This window comes from Pyxicephalus adspersus, chromosome Z (genome assembly GCF_032062135.1).
Source record: "Pyxicephalus adspersus chromosome Z, UCB_Pads_2.0, whole genome shotgun sequence".
NCBI classification, from domain to species: Eukaryota; Metazoa; Chordata; class Amphibia; order Anura; family Pyxicephalidae; genus Pyxicephalus; species Pyxicephalus adspersus.
The window spans coordinates 32,515,430-32,531,673 of NC_092871.1; the positions used below are offsets into that span (position 1 = coordinate 32,515,430).

Genomic DNA, 16,244 nt, shown 5'->3' on the forward strand with positions numbered 1-16,244 from the left:
CACTTTCATAAATGTACCCATATTCTTTAACTGTATTAAAGTGGAAGTATACTTAAAAAATAAAAAAATTCAAGCAATGTGGTGGCACTAATGAGAAAGGATATTCAGTCTCTGAAATCTGAAAGACAGCAATAAGTCAAAGACTTGTTATCTTGTTCCTTAACCTTGCTGCTCCAGTAGAAGATCGGGTTAATATAGTAAAACACATAAAAAAACAAACCCTGAACGCACTAGTAAATGATATTTTGAAAGTTTAATAATTATAAAAGCGTGTATGAAAACTCACAAATGTAATCACTTTTATTTTATCAGGTTTCTCAGCTAGATAGGCAAAGGTACTTTGTGCTGATGATGGTGAGCACTGGAATGCATGAGCACTGGCAACTTGCTCACTGCAAACCTCCCAACAGAATCATACGGGTCCCAAGGAATCACAGGGCTGCATCAGAACCAAGGACTACAAGGCTCAGTGCTGTACTGTGCATGTAAATTATATTTCCAGATTACAATGAACACTGCAGATTGCAATTTTAATACATATACGTAGTTAGCTGTGTTGTGCTGAGTTCTGAGTGAGAGCATCCTTCTCCGATGTCAACTGTTAGCCTGTTAAATGCTACAGCCTGCAAAAACCTACACAATAAACAGACCCATAAACTATTTTGTACAAGGTTTTTTTTTACAATCATTTACAGGCCGTAAAAAAGCCTGGAAAATGGAAGTCTGAACATAGCCTTATGCTAAGTCTATACAATTGGTTAAACTACGTGCCTAAACACCCATGTTACAAATTCCTATTCATTCCAATAGACTGATCCACACCAGAGCGTTGTCTTGATGGGTTGTAAAGAAAATGCCCCAAAACAATTAAAAATGCCTATAAACGCTCCATGCCCCATAAAAGCAGGCATCCCAGAATGAATGAACTCCTGTGCACATGTGTGGGTTACATCATTCCAGTCTGGCCAATCAAAAACCCTGCAGTCAGATATGGACCAAATGAAGATGAAGAGCTTAGTTTAAAAAAACAGGTAAAAATTGAGAACAGGCAGACCAGTTTATTTTATTGCAGAAGAGACATCACCTATCCTTTCTGCACTGAATGACTTGCCTAATTGCAATTTTTTCAAGTTTGGTTCCCCTTTAAGGAGAAAACTTTTGCAAAAAGGTAATTCAGTTAAGATGAGGCAACCATGCCACTAGAGAAAAAACATGAAACAGAACCACCCCGTAAAATAAGATTACTAAAACCTACCAGTTAGGCAGGCAGCAACTTCAATCTTCACTAATATAAACAGCTAGAGCCACCACTGGTATCCAATACTTCCCTGTCCCTTCCCAGCCACTGTAGTTCCACCAGCCGGCCCTAAACCCGTTATGCTTTTACTCCCGGTTATGCCCTGTAGGGAAAACGCACTCTCTCTGGGAAAATAAGAAAAAGTGTCAACACCAATACAAAACAATACAATACAATACAGTACAATACAAAAGGAAATTTTTGATTTCTTGAAAATTTATATTTTTGATTAGTTTACGATTTTTCAATAGCAGAGGGAATGAGGGGAATCTCTCCGATGACATGCAGATTGCAGAACAATGAATTAAATGCCATTAGACCCACCCCCCGCCCCCGAATTATTCGGATGCCATTGCTGCAAATGTTTTTCAAGTCATAAAAGTTGCAAACTTGGATAGATGAGCATTGCCTTGCTTTGCTCATCACCTATGAGAATGTTGTTTTCGGTCACCTCACTGATGATTTCTAACAGTATTCTCTAAATAGAGCAGTGTTTCTAAATCCAGGTTCTGTCGATCTCTAAAGGTTACTAGATGTTCCTTGAGTAATCTGTGACTCTCAGGTCAGTTTACGTGACACCAATGATCTTTTTGGCTATCTGTAAGATTAACATTCTTCCCACTGACCACCACACTAATGTACACTGAGCGGTTAATATAGTAACTATAGTGGAGTTCCCTATTTTAAGGGTTCTCCCATGTTAACAAGATTCAGAATGTTGGTATAGAACAGGGGTCGGCATACTTTTTGGACTTCTAGGCCATTTCAGGAGGTGAAGAAGGCACACTAGGCCAGAAGAAACAAGGTGTCCAAGGAAAGGTTTTTTCCAACCATGACTGCAAGCGAGCAGCCTCAGTCTTCCGCTCATCCGCGGTGTGGTCTCTGTACGTGTGCACGTGCTTGGCATGGAAATGCCCCTTGAGATTCGACCGCTTGGTGTCATTGCACACTAAACACAGGGCTTTGTTGCCGTGTTGAATGAAGAATAATTCGTCTGTCCATTCGGTGTTGAAGACGCGACGTTCGAGGTCAACCTTTCGAAGACTGGTAGCTGCGCGTTGCTTCTGCTCTTTAGGCATAGTAATTGGGGTTACTGTGCGGGAACTCGATGATATTGTGGGAACTCACGATAACGCGACAATTTATTTAGGCCAGATCCAATAATAAATAACTAGGGGGCGTTAGGCAATACTGGCTTGGCTGTATCTGGCCTAAAAGCCGGAGTTTGCCTATCTCTGGTGTAGAACATTTGGCGGGCATACGCAGAATGTTGCGGCAAGTTATTGTGCCAATTGGTAACCAAAGTGGGAAGAGGATGTGCTTGACGTTAAAATGACAGTGTGGGAAAAATGTAGTAAAGTAACATTAGCTGAATAACTGCATGGAGGCTGTATATAGTTTATAAATATCATTTGGAGTGTAATCGCTTTAACACAGAGTCAGTGAGTACAAGGCATTGTCAGTCAGCAAATAAACTGTAATGACATCACTAGTGGCTGGGACTTTACCTTCTGCTTCAATTTTTCTTACAGTTTTAATTATTTATTGAGCAACAGAATTGTAAGTGCAGTTACAATGGTAAGCCAGTCCCATACTAGCGGATGCCACAACCTCACAGCCTGCACTGTACACAGCTTGTGTGCCGCACAAACCCCGCCCACTACCTGGCGCGTGTCCTTTAGTCACATGACAAGGATCACATGACGTCGTGCAGCCCGGAAGTGAAGGTGTCAGTAGGCCCTGGCAATATGGAGAGATTAGACAAAGCAGCTCTGAATGCAGAGAACTATCCTCAGCCGGACTTCAGGCAGTGAGTAGAGCCGCATTACCATGGGGGTTATAATACAGACAGGGGAGTAATGGCAGTGTGTGTGTGGAGAATGTCCCTTGTATGACTCGTATTACAGTGCAGAGACAGCTCCCTCCCCCACTCTGTCTCCATAATGGGAATTGTGTGTCAGAACAGAATGTGTAGGCAACCTGCCTGATAAATATTCAACCACTAGGACTGGACTGTGTAGCAGACACCACCATGTCCTCTAACAGCAGCATATTTCAGGTTTGTCACACGTGTCTAGCTGACATACTTGCTGCTCATTCACTGATTGCAATGTATGTGCAATGAGGGTGAATAGAGGAAGTGCTGGATACTTCAATGGCTGTCCAGCATGCAGATCTGACCTATTAATAATAAACAGGATTTATATAGCGCCAACATATTACGCAGTGCTGTACATTAAATAGGGGCTTCACATGACAGACACAGGAGGAGGAGGAGAGGACCCTGCCCCGAAGAGCTTACAATCTACGTATGTTACAGCAATACTGCTTCCAATTAACAAAACATTTTTTGGTATAGAACGAAAATGGAAATGGTAACAATATTACTTTCTGTTTTGGGTAAAGTAGGGATGGGCTAGAACCTGTGTCTGGCTTTTATTCCTGTCTGTGTCCCCGCTGTGGTTTTACCCCTTTAGAGACTGTTGTCACTAGAACAGAAATTGAGCAGAAATCAAACATTATGAGTCTTCAGCAATAGGTGAAGACTATTCTATTTAATGTACAGCGCTGCATTATAGGTTGGTGCCATAGCATACTATAGCAACTTTTTGCGATTGAAATTTAATTTGTTAAAGCACAACTAAAGTAAACAATTAAAAAACCACAATCAATCAATCATACCTTTAATTCCGCAGATCCCTCGATCGCTCTGGATCTTTCTTTGATCAGGTCCAGCGCTCTCCAGGAATTCTTCTTAGACCCGGCGTGGGGGAAAAGCTGGGTGCCGCCATCTTCTTTCTTCTTCTGGCTATGTCACCTGGTGCGCAGGCGTGCGATCAGGTGACAAAGCTGCTGTAACAGGAAAAAGAGAGCTGATCTCACTGCACATGCATCTTTCCCCTCAGTGTAGGATAATGTCCATTCAGTGCCCTGGATGCCTGAAATATTTTTACTTTATATAAAAGAGTTGTCTACCCTCATTTGTAAAGTAAAAATTTGAGATTAGGTCAGCTTTAAATGGGGAGACTCGATTTCATGTTTTATGCGTATAATTTTAGAATTTTATTGTCGGAAAAGGCAGAGAATGTGTTTTATTTTTCTATGGCACCTGGACCTACTGATTGTTTTAAATTGGTAAATAATATTTGAGCAAAGTAAGTGAAAATCTTTCCAAAGACGCTTGTCACCTTAACTTATACTCAAAATATGAAGCAATGATTTAGTCCTGAAGTGGTTAAATGATCTGGAATGCCATTCAGAGGGTTCCTGTTCACTTTTTCCCCTATTGCTGTGTTTATACATTACACATGGCATTGAAGCTCTGTTTTCATGGTATTGTGCTGTAAACAGCCTGCTTGGTGAATCTCGCAGAAACTGGAATGTGTTCAGCAGGGGCTGGTTATTTCTCACATTTTCAGGTGGACCTTTACTGGTAATTCACTTACAATAGGGGAAAGCTCTCTGTAAACAAAACAATATAAAATGCTATGGGTAAAATCGACTTAAAAAAATTCTTGCTGTCTGGCCTCATTGCCTAAAGAGGTCCTGTCACCAACATACACAATTGCAGCTAATAGTGTAGAACTAGAAGAACTTTTAATGATTGGTTGCAGTGATAGAAAATCTGACTGGTCCAGGAAACATCCCATAGCTTATTCAGTTAGTTAGAGTCTCATTTCTGTATGACATTAGAGGAAGGAATGGGAATATTATATAGCAGTGTTTCTCTAGAGCAGGGGTTGGCAAACTTTTTCTAGGCCATTTCAGGAGGTCAAGAAGGCACACTAGGCCAGAAGAAACAAGGTTTTTTATTTAAGAATACAGTACGATCAATGGGAAACATGATTTTGCATGTTCTTAGAGACAGATACAATATCAGGTTCTATTGATAAGGAGTTCAGCAACATAATGTCATTAAGGTAATTGTCAGTGAGCTGAGAGTGCAGCTTATTCTTACAAAACTTCATCTTGGAGAACAGCTGGTCACACAAATAAGTGCTGCCAAACATTGCGATCACACACTTGCCACGAGCTAACAACATTGGAAACTGAGCATGTGGCAGCTGACGTTAGAAGTCAATGAAAGTCCCTGTATGTGTGCACGTGCTTGGCATCGAAATGCCCCTTGTGATTCAACCGCTTAAAAGTGCTCTTGGTGTCGTTGCACACTAAACCCCAGGCTTTGTTGCCGCGTTGGACGAAGAATAATTCATCAGTCCTTTTAGGGTTTAAGACACGACGTTCAAGGTCAACCTTCTGGAGGTTGGTAGCTGCGCGTTGCTTCTGCTCCTTAGGCATAGTACTTGGGGTTACTGTGCCGGAACTCGATGATATCAGTTGATATCAATTAGACCAGACCCAACAATAGCTAAAGGCGTAAAGGCCGGAGTTTGCCTACCTCTGCTCTAGAGCTTGCTAGGAGATCCTTGAGCAATCTGTGGAAATTAAACAGAAAGGGGTGGTGATTCACCTTTCTTTTTCTTTTATTTTTATGCAACCCTTTAAAAAAAAAAAAAAATTTCAAGCTTAGGTCCGCTTTAATCAACCTGTAGGCATGTAGTAAATCTGGCACACAATATGTCTTATGTTTAACACTGCTTTCTGTGTGACAGAATTGGTAAGTGTCCCTCACTAAGGTTTTATCAATAGGCAGCTGTGCTTTGATTGTAAGGACTTTAAATACCTACGAGGAATGTCTCTGTGTTCTTCCCAGCCCCATTGAGCTGGGTGCACACCCAGCACATTTTAGTAACCACATGGCTGTTTTTAGGTGGTTGCTGATTATTTTGGTCACTATATAAGGGCAGCCACCCTCCTACAATTTCTACCCACCCATCTTAAAAAAAATTCTGGTTTGAACACTGTGTGAGTACAGACTTCACCTTAAAAGTAATATTTATGGTAGCACTTCAGCACATAACATCATATGGTCCTTGCATGTTGATCTTTAAAGAGAAACCCCATGGAGACCCTGTGCTATGTATATATTCACACATATAAGTGAAGACACAACTTAAGCATACTTGTTCCAGGTCACTTGTTCAGTCAGATATCGGTTTGTTTTATTTTATATTTTCCTAAATATTTTTTGCAATAACAATCCAGCTTGTTATTTCTTTTGCAGAAATGAAGGCTCCTTACTTTCCACCTTGAAGACTTTACTCTTTTTTACCATGTTAATGATCATGGTTCCGATTGGTCTTTACTTCACCTCCAAGGTTTATGTATTTGAAGGTCAGTATGTTCATTAAAATCAGTTTATAAGGGGACTTCTTCAGGGTGTTCTTTCATGTCAATGTAATAATGCTGACTTTATTAATTTTTGAACAGGCATCAAAGAAACTAGGTAAGAGATTAGCCAGTCGTGCTAATTTCATCTAATAATTGTGATTGGTTGACTGGTGCTGTCATCCCACATTTGTGACCTTAACAAAGAAGTTGGGATTTTTGTTCTGTGGTTCTCTAATCACCTGTTAAATTGTTATGTATGTTTTTCAAATGTCTCTTGAAAGGTTTTCAAGCAATTACACTTATATCAAGGTAACCATACAGATCAGAAAAAACATTAACAACAAATTCGTTATTAGAACATCAGTGAATGCCACAATTTAAATAAGGAGGTTTTGGCTAAATAGTTTCAAAGTTTCTAATTTACAAATTGTCAATCCATGTTCAACTGCTATTAGTTTTCACTTTGGTGGTCCCTCTTTAAAGTCTTACATCTTTTTTTTATATTTCTCTTATATCTGGTAGTTTTGCAAATAAGGTCCACAATATTCCACTGCTTCTAACTGAAGTGCATAGTTGCCAATCATGCAAGGATAAAAAAAAGCTGTTCGGCTCTAAGCTATCACCATTATCACTGATTATTCCAAAGCTTGTCAGTCAGCACCTAGTCTTTTCGACTGCTTACTAGATTGAGAGCGTTTGTTTTGTTGCTGAAACCCTCTTCCTGTGAGCTGTAGTGTCTGGTGAGGGAAAATTTGAAACACAAATGACTCTCCTGAAGTTTTAATAGACATTGATTTTCCTTCTTTCCAACATACCATGTTTAAAAATGTGAGATAAACATAAGGGCTCTCATGGGTTACCATCTTTGCAAGTTGTGACTGTTATGCTTACTGACTTCTGAAATTTCTTACCAACTTCTAACAGGTATGCAAATTAGAAAAGTTATTTAAAATTCCTCATTTGCATACTTGTCCTAGGTCAGGAACCCAAAGTATTTTAGTCTAATTGTGTATGCAGCTTGGAATCCAGGGAAATTTCTTTTTTAGTAGAGGTCAGGAAAGGCAAATAAAAAATATTTAAAAAAATACAGTAGCCTCTCGCAACCATCCGGCCTTCGTTCTATCCGGTCTAGTTAAAAAAAAAAATTTCCCTAGGGGGCTCTAGGTTGCAGGCGGGCGTCTGCTGTGGTTGAGACGTCCCTGCTGCCTGCTTGTCACTTCTCCGGCTCCACTTTTTCTGTGTCGGATGTCCGCAGGTGCGGCGTGCGGAGCGCTGCCCTGTGTGTTGAGGTGAGTATAATAATGTATTATTAGAACTCCAGACTATCCGTCCTTTTTGTTATCTGAGCTGCCCTTCCGCCACATTTGGCCAGATAGTCCGGAGTCTACTGTAAATTTATATATATATGGTGTGAAACTAGGGGGTAAAGGGTAAAGTCATGTAATTATAACCAAATGCCTATTTTATTATATATGCTATCATCTTATTTTTTTTTTTTATAGGTGCATACGGTATGTCTAACAGTGATAGCTATTTCTATGCCGCAATAGTGGCTGTTGTTGCTGTGCATGCGATTTTGGCCTTGTTTGTATACGTGGCATGGAATGAAGGCTCCAGACAGTGGCGTGAAGGAAAGCAAGATTGAGCTCTGCTGCTACAGCTCAGTAAAGTGACTTTGGGTGTACTGAGAAGTACTTCCTGTGTAAATCTGAAATGATGAATGGGTTTTTGGTTTGTAAGCGCTTAAACGTTACAATATAAGGGATAAAAAAAAAAAAGCTGCAATTTCCTTGGAAACATTGGAAAGCCATGCAATACGCATTTCAAATACCTTTCTTTTTTTTTACTTCAACTATGCTCCTCCAACCATATCAAACAGATCATTTTAAATTAAATGTGATTTTTTTTCTTTTGTTTACAGTTTTGTTGCACTGTAGTTTTTTTTTTTTTTTTTTTTTTTTTTTTTTTTTTTTTTTTTAGATACCATGGGGCAGTTATTACAATCTTAGTACGTATTAGGACTCCCTCCTCCTTTAGTTTTAGCTGATGTTTTTCCAAATATTAGTTGTAGCGTGATTACAAACATGAAATTTACTACACTGTTTGATTGGGATAATTTAAAGCTCTCTTACGACTGAATGGGTACCAGAATTTGCAACCTAATGTGTCTTTGATGAAGCTTTCTAATAAGGAAAAAACAGCTGTGATAGTCTTTCATTGGTGACACATTATGGGTATTTCTGCTTTTACTTTGCCCAGCCTTCAGACTTTTCTCCAGCTTTGGACATAGTTTTGTACGGCGTCATCAACTACCAACTATTGGTACCTAGCAACATTAGGACTGTAAGTACTTTGTTAGAGAAATTAGCATTTTTCATTTAATGTACACTATATTTGTCAATGTTTCATTACACTTTACCATTGGCGTCCCCATGGTCCAGTATCTCAGCCCATGTGACACCTTGTTGTACTTGCAGGAACCTGTGTCTGTTATACATTTACTGTATTAGGCTTCATTATTTGGTGACATGTTGCTAAAATCAACGTTATTTTTGGTTGTAAACTTTTAAATATTTTTGAAGTCTTTTTTTTTGTCACACAACACATAAATGCTTCTTACAATAGACTGATGTCCATAATTTGTTTAAAATATTGGCTACATAGCAATGTTTGTTTAAGGCAGTACAATGTAGCAATCTATAGCAATTGCATATTGAATGTTGGTCATGTTTCATATAAGCCTGGTACAGAGGTAATGTATGAGGGTAGAATGTAGTGGGTAACACACAATTATTCAAAGATTTTATTTTTTGTGTAAATTTAGGGTACTATTACTAGTAGGTTAGTATGTTGAGGTATTTCCTAAAGTTGTCTCATTTCCAGCAAAAAATGGTACAAATAATATGTAAACTTTGTGCTTCAAGATTAAAAATAACATGTAATAATAAGTGGAAAAGCAGTGTATCATGTATCCATGGCAAAAAATAATTTAAAGAATGACTATTCATCTAAAAAACGGCAGGCAATTTATCCAAGACCAAACATTGCAGTATATAACTGGTTACAAACATTCCATACGTTTAAGGATGTATAGGGGGGTATTAAATCTGAGCTTACAGTACGGCTGTTTTTTCAGAAGTACTGGAAAATCCAAAAAAAACCAAGGCTGGATTCTCACTGTTGTGTTGTTGCTACACTCAACATGCACATTGGTGTCCTGTAGTGTGATTAATTCTTAATACCACCCTAACACATCAGACCAGCACACCTGCACTTCAAAAAGTGTGGAAACACACTACTGTGCATTGTGGTTTGCTGCATTACATGAAAAGTACATGCACTATTTGAAGTGCATTGGGATGCTTACTCAAAATTAGTGGGCTAATTCACACATCCCAGTGTTACTTTTAGCGGATTGCAGGTAAAGCAGAAACTAAAGTTTCCACATTTAAAAAAAAATTAGATCATGCAGGCTTATATTGCAGAAGGGAACAGGCAATGTCCCTTCTGCAATATTCGTTCTTTCCTTCCTGATCGCTCATCAACTGCCTTTGCCAGGATTGAATAACTAGTTATGTCATCCCAGCCAAGCCAAGATGGCCAGAGATCGCAAGAAGAAGATGGTGGTGTCCTGTGACAGGATGGTTGCAGGTGAGTATTGTAAGGTTTAATTCCACCTTAATGTTCCAAAACAGTGCAAATTCAGCATTAAACAGATTTGACAAATACCAAATTGTTGTTGTTAAACAGAAGAACAGCTTTGTTAAAAAAAAAAAAAAAAAAACTTTTATCAAATAAATGAAAAATGAAATTAACATTTTTGCTGCTTATTGAGGAACAACTTCCCCTTGTATTCTGGTTTATGATGTCTGCAAAAGTTATTTTTAAAGTTATTTTCCAAAATAATTGGCATGTTCTAATTTTTTTGTTTCTGCCATGAACTGTCTTAAAATGTGTCTTCCCCCAAATCAAGGCCATACATGGAGAGAATAACACTGGTGTAATGGTTACTGTCCACAGCCAAATCAGAAAGGTTGGGGCCATGCACAAGATGTTTGTGCTTTTGAATCAAGTTTTTAGACAATGTTAGATTTCTGCCAAACAGTTCGCCCTGAGCAAAGGGCAGAAATATTTATTCATAGCGTATTTATTGCATATTCTTTGGTCCAAAGTTCTTTTTAAATATGTAAAACTGCTAAGCAAGGGGTAACTTTGATGATTTAACTTTATTGTGTTTGTGATATGTAAGTTAGCTTTGGAAACAATAATTATGATTCTAGAGTCCTTGAATTGTTCATAAATAAACAACATTCAGCTATCAACTACTTTCTTTTCTTTGTCCCATGTGGAAGAGTACCAGAGGCAAACTACAGCCTGGCAGAAATCACTGATATGTATGCAAAAATGTGTTGATGGTTTTTATATCTGAAAGTTAAAGCTTCAGAAAGAAACAATTTGTGGAGCAGAATGTCACAGTGAGTGATATGTGACAACTCAACTCTTTTTTTTACAGATGTGTCCTGGATACTTATCTGTTATCCAAGGGATAATGACTGAGAGTCATTGCCAGATATACACAGAGACATGGGCCCTGATTTATTAAAGTTCTTCAAGGCTGGAGAGAACACACTTTCATTAGTGAAGCTGGGTAATCCAGCAAACCTGTAATGGATTTCCAAAAAATGTCAAGCTATTTGTTAGCAAATGTTTTCAATCCTGGACCAGATCCATTCCAGGTTTGCTGGATCACCCAGCTTCACTGATGGAAGTGTATTCTCTCCAGCCCTGGAGAACTTAAATAAATCAGGGCTATAAGGTCCAACTTATACAGTCTTGTGTAGACAGGGACCTAATGTCTGTGCCTGATTCACAGTTCTGATCCCTGATTAATGATGCTTGTAGATTTCTATAAATGTTGCTAGAACCTTAACGTATATAAAAGTGTTATACAATGGATTTCAAGGAAAACCCAATTTTGTTCATCAACACTTGATGTCAATCTACACCTCCAGCTGCCTTCAAGTTTTCTGAAGACAAACCGCTCCATACTTAAAATGCAACCAGTTGGAAAAAACAGGTTTTGCAGGGCATCAAGTTTGGGGGATAGTTAAACTTAAAAATAAAAAAAGTTTATTAATTTTAGAAAAGTTTAAAAATCCTAATACTAAAAGTAAAATGTAATTGGTCTCACTGAGCTGTGTGGTATCTTTTCATATGACCATGTTTGAGCCTGGAGCTTGGTCACGTACCTACACACAATTACATAAAGACACACGGGTATATTGCAGTAGTTATGGCAAAGCAGGGAAGTATAGGATGGCAGTCATGGCATTGTATTTCTTAGATTAGAGAGTACAAACTTTTGCCAGTCTGGCATAGCACATATATTGCCGTGGGCTGATCTACTTAACACAGTTTGAAAAACTTAACACGCTGGATGAAAAAACATTTTTAAGTCAAAAGCCACATAATCGCTGTTTGAAAGAATATTTTCCAGTAAGTAGAAGGGAATGTTAAAAAAAAAAAAAAGTTCATAAAGTGACAGGGAAAAGGCTAACGTATAATGTAGCAGTAAAAGGAAAAATCTAAAACTTCAATCAATAGTATAGGTTACCTCTGCTGATTCTCTTTTAAACCTTCAAACAAGTATAACCATATACAGCTTTGACAATCATTTGTAGCATGTTCTGGATCTTTAATTCTGAAGTATAGAATTCAGACACAACTTTGCATCTATCATTTTTAAAAGGAGTCATGCAACGGCAGCTCCAAAACCTATGACAAAGTTTATGATAAACTTATGACAAGGGCTTTTTGCAGAAGCGCCAGGTGATATCCCCTCTGCAACAAGTATTTTCCTGCCTGATCGCCGTAGCTTTAGTCAAAATTTGCCAGCTGCTGGGACTGAATAAAGTTATGTCATCCCATCCAGGCTGGTCAATTAGAATGGTTGAAGATTGAATCGAGAAGAAGGAAGAAGATCGGCATTTGTGATAGAATAAGAATAGGTAAGTATAAAAGGGTGTTTAGTTCTGCTTTCAAGCTAACAAACTTATCTCTACACGAACATCTCTTCCTTTTTAGAAAGTTACAGAACCTGATCAGCTTAAGAATAATATAAACACTTTGTTTCTGTAGGTTACAACCTGGCTGTATTTTACCAACAGAGCTGGTTGTCAATATTCTTCATATGTAAGAGATCATAATAGTGAAATTGTATTCCCTAATGTCCCTACACCAGTCATAAATCACTCATATGTCTTTAATACAGTCCAAGGTCAAATATTGGTTAAAGCCAATAAACCTAACTGCATGGTTTTTGGATGTGGGAGGAAACTGAAGTAGCCGGAGGAAACCTATGCAAACACAGGAAGAACCTGCAAACTCTATAAGATAGTGTCCTGGCCGAGATTCGAACTTGGCACCTGGTCCTTTGTTTGAGACCTACTTGACCATATCTTCACTCTTTCACTTTAAAAATACACTTCCTAGAACAGGGCTGTCAAACTCTGGACCCTGGGCCAAATCTGGCCCGCAACGTCTTTTTTATTGGCCTCCAAAGGAATTCCAAAATTAATTGTAGCTGACCCGCTGCTGCATTGAAATAGCACCACTACTACAATTCTCGGAATCGCACGCATCTATAGACCAGCGACCTCTCTGCCTTTGCGTGGCCCTACATTGTACTTATAGACGCAGGGAATTGTAGTAGTGGGGCTATTTCAGTGCGAGAGAGAGAGAGTTCCAGCCACTCATAACAATAACCTCCCTAGCGGTAACCCACGAGTGTGACTCGGGGTTAAAAAAATATGCTGAAAGTTAAAATAATGGTAAATAAAGCCTTACCTGGTCCACCAGTGTACTTTTTCACGATCCTCGTCCTCTCCCTTCCTCCGGCCAGTGTCATCTGCATCTGATGAGTCACCAGAAGTTCCCGATGACTTCCGTGCGTGCAGCCATTGTGTTGGGGGTGCGGCGGGAATTTCAATTTATTTTGTATTCTGTTCAATACAAAATATTTGTATTGAATGCAATACAGTGGATTTATGTCTAAAAGCAGTACATTGTCTTTCATGAAAATTTATTTTGCAGCATATTTTATTTGTATGAATATAATATTTATTTATTTTTTAATTTATTTTTTTTTTAGTTTAATTTAATATTTTGACATGACTTTGTGTTATCCAGCAGCAGTTAATAAAGCAGTCTTTTTATTGGCATGCTCAGACTGGCTAAACTATAAAAGAACAATGACTCTGACTATTTATGAGGTATTTTCCTTGGCAAACGCCATATTGAATATTAAAGACACTCTGCATTGTTTCATCTTGTGATATTGTAGATGTTAAAAATGAACCTCACCGTCTTGCTTTTTGTTGTTTTTAAGGATTTTTTTTTTTTTTAAAGGAGTTTACTCGTTTTATTTTTTCCCCTAATAATAATACAACATTTATTGGACATTAGAAATGTAAGGAGGAAAATTAAATACAAATGCATCTTGTTTTGAAAGTTTTTCTCTGAACTAGGTAAGGTTAGAATCGCTCATACAACAATATAAAAAAATAATTTGCTACAGCAATAAGTCTGATTTAGTTTCAACTTATGGCAAATCTGTAAGGAGGATTATTTGTTTTTTTTTAAAAAAAGGGTGTTGCACCCTGAAAAAAAAAACGCACAGAATTTTTACTAAAAATAAAAGAGTTTAGGTACTCATTAGGTGCAAACAGAGAAGATTGCCTACTTCATGGTGTGTCAACTGGGACAATATGCTAAATTTTTTCAGTATAGACACGAACAGATTTTTGCTTTTATAGTTTTCCCCTAATAGTTTGTTCTTTACTCCCATCCATTCTCTGATTTTGGAGAATATTCTGGGTTTGTATGGTCACCAGGACAGACGGCAAGAAGAATCTCCCCCTGGGTTAAGCTTATGTGTCAAGGCCTACTTCAGGAGTTGCCTTTGCAGAGCAAAACAACTGGTCTATCTTAATGATGGCCCAACCAGCTACACAAACCTTAATACTTAGGCTACATACACACGTGCAATAATTATTTTTTGCAAACAAACAAATAACGAACGTTAACACACTAGATACGATCGTTTGAACGATGCAGGAAGTGACGTGCACCTGCGAAAGTGTACCGCAGAACAATTCACGTTCACTGAACGACCGTACACACAAAGGATAGATAACAATCTTCGTCCAATCAGATCCGCCAGGATGGTCGTTTGTTTCCAACGACATTCCTTGTTCATCCTCATCGTTGGGCAGTCATTGTTCACTTTTTTTGTTAACGATTATTGGATGATCATTCATTAATCGTTCGTTTCCGACGATAATTATTGCACGTGTTTACGTAGCCTAAAAAAGCCCCGCTGGGTATATGATTACTTGCAATCTGCAAGAGAGCTAATGAATCATTCCGTTTGCATGTGGAAGTACTGGTGTTGCATTCTGTCTGTATTCATTACTGCTGAACAGATGAGTGGGTGTTTCTGGGCAGGCTGCATTTGCATGCATGTTGCCTTAAAGTGGACCTAAAGTTTCAGTTAAAAAGTTTGCAAACGGGGGCTTTATTGCAGAAAAAGACGATGCCCTTTCTTACTTGCCTATTTGCTTTCTACATCTACCAAAATCGCTGAGCTGGTCATGCTGAACATCCCTGCTTCCCCTGTGGTTGCTGGGACATGGAATGAATGTCTGCACTGGCGTTACGTCTTCCTGGCACGGTTAATCAAGGAGGTAGAAGAGCTGAACAAGGATGATGGGGTAGAAAAGGTTGTTGCCTGAGACAGAACAGGGATAGGTTAGTATAAATTGGATTTAGTTCCACTTTAGGTAATGCCTACATGTGATGCTGAGCCTCCATGATAGAACGAACTGAAATCCAATAAATAGGTGGGACAGTAAGGCAATGAAGGAATGAGCTAGATAATACCGGATGTCATCCAGCCAGGTAATAATATAGCTCAATGTAAAGAATGATATCAATTTCAGTACATGAGAGAAAACTGTAAAGTGTGCAAGACCAGACTTGAGTTCAACTTGATATAAACTATGAGATGTAAACTGTGAAATGTATCCTCCAAATATAACTCTTTGGAGCCCTCTTGGCTTATAATAGCTCAATAAACCAATGAAGAAACAGTATTTGTTACATTTATTTGTAATCCAATATGCAAACCAGGACTGGACAATTTTAGACTTGTATCAACAAAGAAACAATATATTTTCCTTTTTGAACATGAACATGTAGGTGGGCTTGGATCCATTCCTGCATACAGGTTTTGGTTCTGACTAGGACCCTCCAAGTAGGATAAGGCTCTATAATCACTGGACAGAAAGATTCATCAGACGGTGAGGTCCTTTTCTGTTGAGGTGACTTTGATTTTCATTGTTTCTTTCTGGGAAGTCTTTCCCTATGCTTAACTGAATAGTAGTAACCAAAATCTGGTTAGTCATAAGGATTGACTGTTTAGGTTGCTGTCCATTAGATAAAAAAAAGTTTGGATAGAATACAAAAGGGATTGGTATTTTGATGTCTATGGGACATTTCCATTTTCTTCCTGTCTCAGAGAAGTAACAATGTTGGGGGAAATCTCCAAAAATCATAGGAAAATCCCTTCTTGCACTGCTGTCCTCAAAGCTTTATTCATTTAAAGATTTCTTCTTAATTATAAAAAAACTAAATTTTGCAATAACCCCCCCCCCCC

At 38.4% G+C, this 16,244-nt stretch overlaps 1 protein-coding gene across 1 annotated transcript; it reads left to right on the top strand.

Annotated features, from left to right (window-relative positions):
- The first annotated feature begins 2,991 nt into the window (after positions 1-2,991).
- Positions 2,992-10,851, top strand: VMA21 (vacuolar ATPase assembly factor VMA21). The gene is made up of 3 exons (XM_072429713.1): positions 2,992-3,107; positions 6,423-6,532; positions 8,032-10,851. Exons 1-3 carry the CDS (start codon positions 2,998-3,000, stop codon positions 8,172-8,174), a joined length of 363 nt encoding a protein of 120 aa, XP_072285814.1. The 5' UTR covers positions 2,992-2,997; the 3' UTR covers positions 8,175-10,851.
- The last annotated feature ends 5,393 nt before the right edge of the window (positions 10,852-16,244 follow it).

Excerpts from the sequence above, each read along its gene's own strand:
- VMA21 (XM_072429713.1), top strand. The coding sequence starts at position 2,998 with ATGACGTCGTGCAGCCCGGAAGTGAAGGTGTCAGTAGGCCCTGGCAAT. Across the intron at positions 3,108-6,422 it reads CCTCAGCCGGACTTCAGGCA|AAATGAAGGCTCCTTACTTT; the intron begins GTGAGTAGAGCC and ends TTTCTTTTGCAG. Across the intron at positions 6,533-8,031 it reads CAAGGTTTATGTATTTGAAG|GTGCATACGGTATGTCTAAC; the intron begins GTCAGTATGTTC and ends TTTTTTTTATAG.